Here is a 2,746-nt window from a genome sequence, read left to right on the forward strand (position 1 = left end):
GGAGCACATGGCGTTTACTTTACCTTTGTCTTTTGCAGTTTCTGGAGAGCAAAAATCCAGCAATATGGATGAATCATGGACTTGGATCTGCTACAGAGCCAGATGAAGACATTTATGCCAACATGTAGTCGGAGAGGGGAACTGAGAAATAGAGAGAGAGAGAGAGAGAGAGAGAGAGAGAGACATTGTGCTGTGCATCTGGACAGATAGTAGTGATCCTGAACATGATGAACTGAAGATGAGTCCAAATATAAATTATATTGCCAAAGTGCCTGAGAGGGAAACTACCCTGCTGGCCAAATATATGCCAAGCATATATCAGCTTGGCTTTTTAGACTTTTATGATACATGGCAGGTTGTGCTTTATTAATTGCACAATCTGACCAGAGATGATAATATATCAACTTTTTAAAAAATATTTTGCTCTTCTATACCCTACTGTATGTAGACCTGTGTATACGTACTGTAATGGGCCATGGTATCAGATACCCTTCCTTTAAAGCCGTGGCTTCTAAATGTTTAATCAATTGGGTGCACGCCTTTGATGTTGAGAGTACTTGCTTATTGGGCTGCTTAATGAGAGGGTCCTAGATTTTATTTCTTTCATTTGCTTGCCTATTTGAAACAGTTATACCTGCAGCAACCAATCAATGGACACCCCACAGATAAGCTGAGCATATGCCCGCTGTGATGTGCCTCGTCCTGACTGGAGAAAGAGGGAGCTAAAGTTACCTTGCAGAACATTGATATTCAAGACCTGTTTTGCTGTGCCATTAGAAGTAAAGCACTGTAAACAAAGCTTTGGCTGTTTAGTTCAGGGAACATATGTTAGTGATTAATACAATAACTGATATGTATCTGTATTAGTGGTCAATAACATCTGCAGTGAGCATAAATAATTATCTAATAGGCCATTATTCACCAATAGTTTATATATCTTATATACCATTTATTCTGGATACATTGTTGCATAACTAACTAGCTGGTCCTGTAAGCTTACTAATATATAATTGATTATTAAGAATTTGCCGAGAGTACATTACTAGTGCAATCAGAGTAAGACATTTAGGGATGAAGGCCTAATAGTTTATTAATATATCTTATATACCATTTATTCTGGGTACATTGTTGCATAACTAATTAGCTGGTCCTGTAAGCTCACTAATATATAATTGATTATTAAGGATTTGCCGAGAAAACATTGCCAGTGCAATCAGAGTGGAATTGGGGAATAAAGGCCTAATAAATTATTAATGATTCTTAATGCAGACTTTATTGGCCACTGATACAGACGCATATTAGATATGTGTTAATGGATAATGTATGTTTCCTAAAATGAAGTAGCCTATTACCGACTGTGGTATGGAATTATGGGAAATGTGATGAGATGTGGGAAAACCCATCACCTGATGAACAAAAATTTCTACTCTGTTTCAACCGACTTCAGATTCTGATACCATCCTAGCAACATCGTGGATACCGTCCCTACAAACATCCCGGATACCATCCTCACAAAATCCTGGGGGTTGCTAGTCTGGCTATCACCATACTAAACTCAATCTTTTAAGATTGAATATTAGTCCGGGGAGTCTGCGATTCATTTTTACTGCACAAGAGGCGTGATCAATGGGCATAGTTCAAATGATTCCATTTGGATAGTTCTTCAACCGATCAGACGATCAGCCGATAGACCGATCAACGATCCGGGTGCGCCTTTTGGATAAGCTAGTTTGTGATTGGACCCAGAAGATGTGGACAGGAAGCAGGAGAGATGGATGTGCAGGTTTTCAGCCTGAGCTGCAGAGCGAAATCCAAATCGCCGGCAGATCAGGCAGGGTTTACCCAGCCTAGGGTGTTGCTAGGGTGGCATCAGAATCATGTTGATGAAATGTCACCATGTACTGGGCTTTCCTAGGTCCCATCACAAATATATGACCTGGATTCCATATATGGATTTCATTGTTTACAACATTTGTTTATGTTTATAAATTTGTTTCTTAGCAGACGCGTTTGTCCAAAGCAACATGCAACTATTTGTAAGATTTCATTAAATACCTTCCACTGTGATCGACCTAATAAACACATATACCATTTATTTACCATTTTCCCACTGTGATTGACCTAATAAACACATATACCATTTACTGTATTTAGCAGTTTTGTGTGTGCTTGAATGTGTGGTGGGACCAGAAGTGTAAAAGTCCGGCTTCAGGAAGTAAATGTCCTGCCACATTTTTGTTCCAACCATTCACTTAATCAGCTGATTCTAATTAACACTACTCTTAAGCCAGGTAGATCAGCTAGTAATCACATGTTAGCACACAGGTAGAACAGATACATCAAACTTTTACTTTACTTGTGTGTGTGTGTGTGTGTGTGTGTGTGTGTGGGGGGGGGGGGGGGGTAGTTGGGGGCAGGTGTGTGTGTGTGTGTGTGTGTGGAGTAACTGTACTGTTCGGCTGAGATCATTGGTCAGTGTTGGTGTCAGTTCATTGGTCATCTGCCAACCACCAGTTTCACCTGGATGTGTCCTTGCAGTTCAGAATGATTTCACCACATAACTTCCAGTTAATGACTAATGGAAAATCATTAATCATGTAACATAAATACAGGCTTAATACCAGCCTAATAAATGACTAAAGCTTCCGACAACCTAAGTCTTAATTGAACCATTTTTTTCCGATAAGCAAAAACAATAACACCATTAAAACCATTCATCCTGAAATGTTACAGCGAAGCCAGCTTG

The 2,746-nt window shown here is 39.5% G+C and overlaps 1 protein-coding gene across 2 annotated transcripts in view; it reads left to right on the forward strand.

Moving 5' to 3' along the window:
- LOC134076169 (myeloid cell surface antigen CD33-like) overlaps positions 1 to 2,138 on the forward strand; it is a 16,228-nt gene extending 14,090 nt beyond the window's left edge. For both annotated transcript variants that reach the window (XM_062531172.1, XM_062531173.1), the window contains exon 12: positions 39 to 2,138. In XM_062531172.1, the coding sequence (XP_062387156.1) occupies positions 39 to 128 (90 nt within the window). In that variant the 3' untranslated portion in view covers positions 129 to 2,138. The remainder of the gene's footprint in view (positions 1 to 38) is intronic.
- The last annotated feature ends 608 nt before the right edge of the window (positions 2,139 to 2,746 follow it).

This window comes from Sardina pilchardus, chromosome 3, assembly GCF_963854185.1.
Source record: "Sardina pilchardus chromosome 3, fSarPil1.1, whole genome shotgun sequence".
Taxonomy (NCBI): domain Eukaryota; kingdom Metazoa; phylum Chordata; class Actinopteri; order Clupeiformes; family Clupeidae; genus Sardina; species Sardina pilchardus.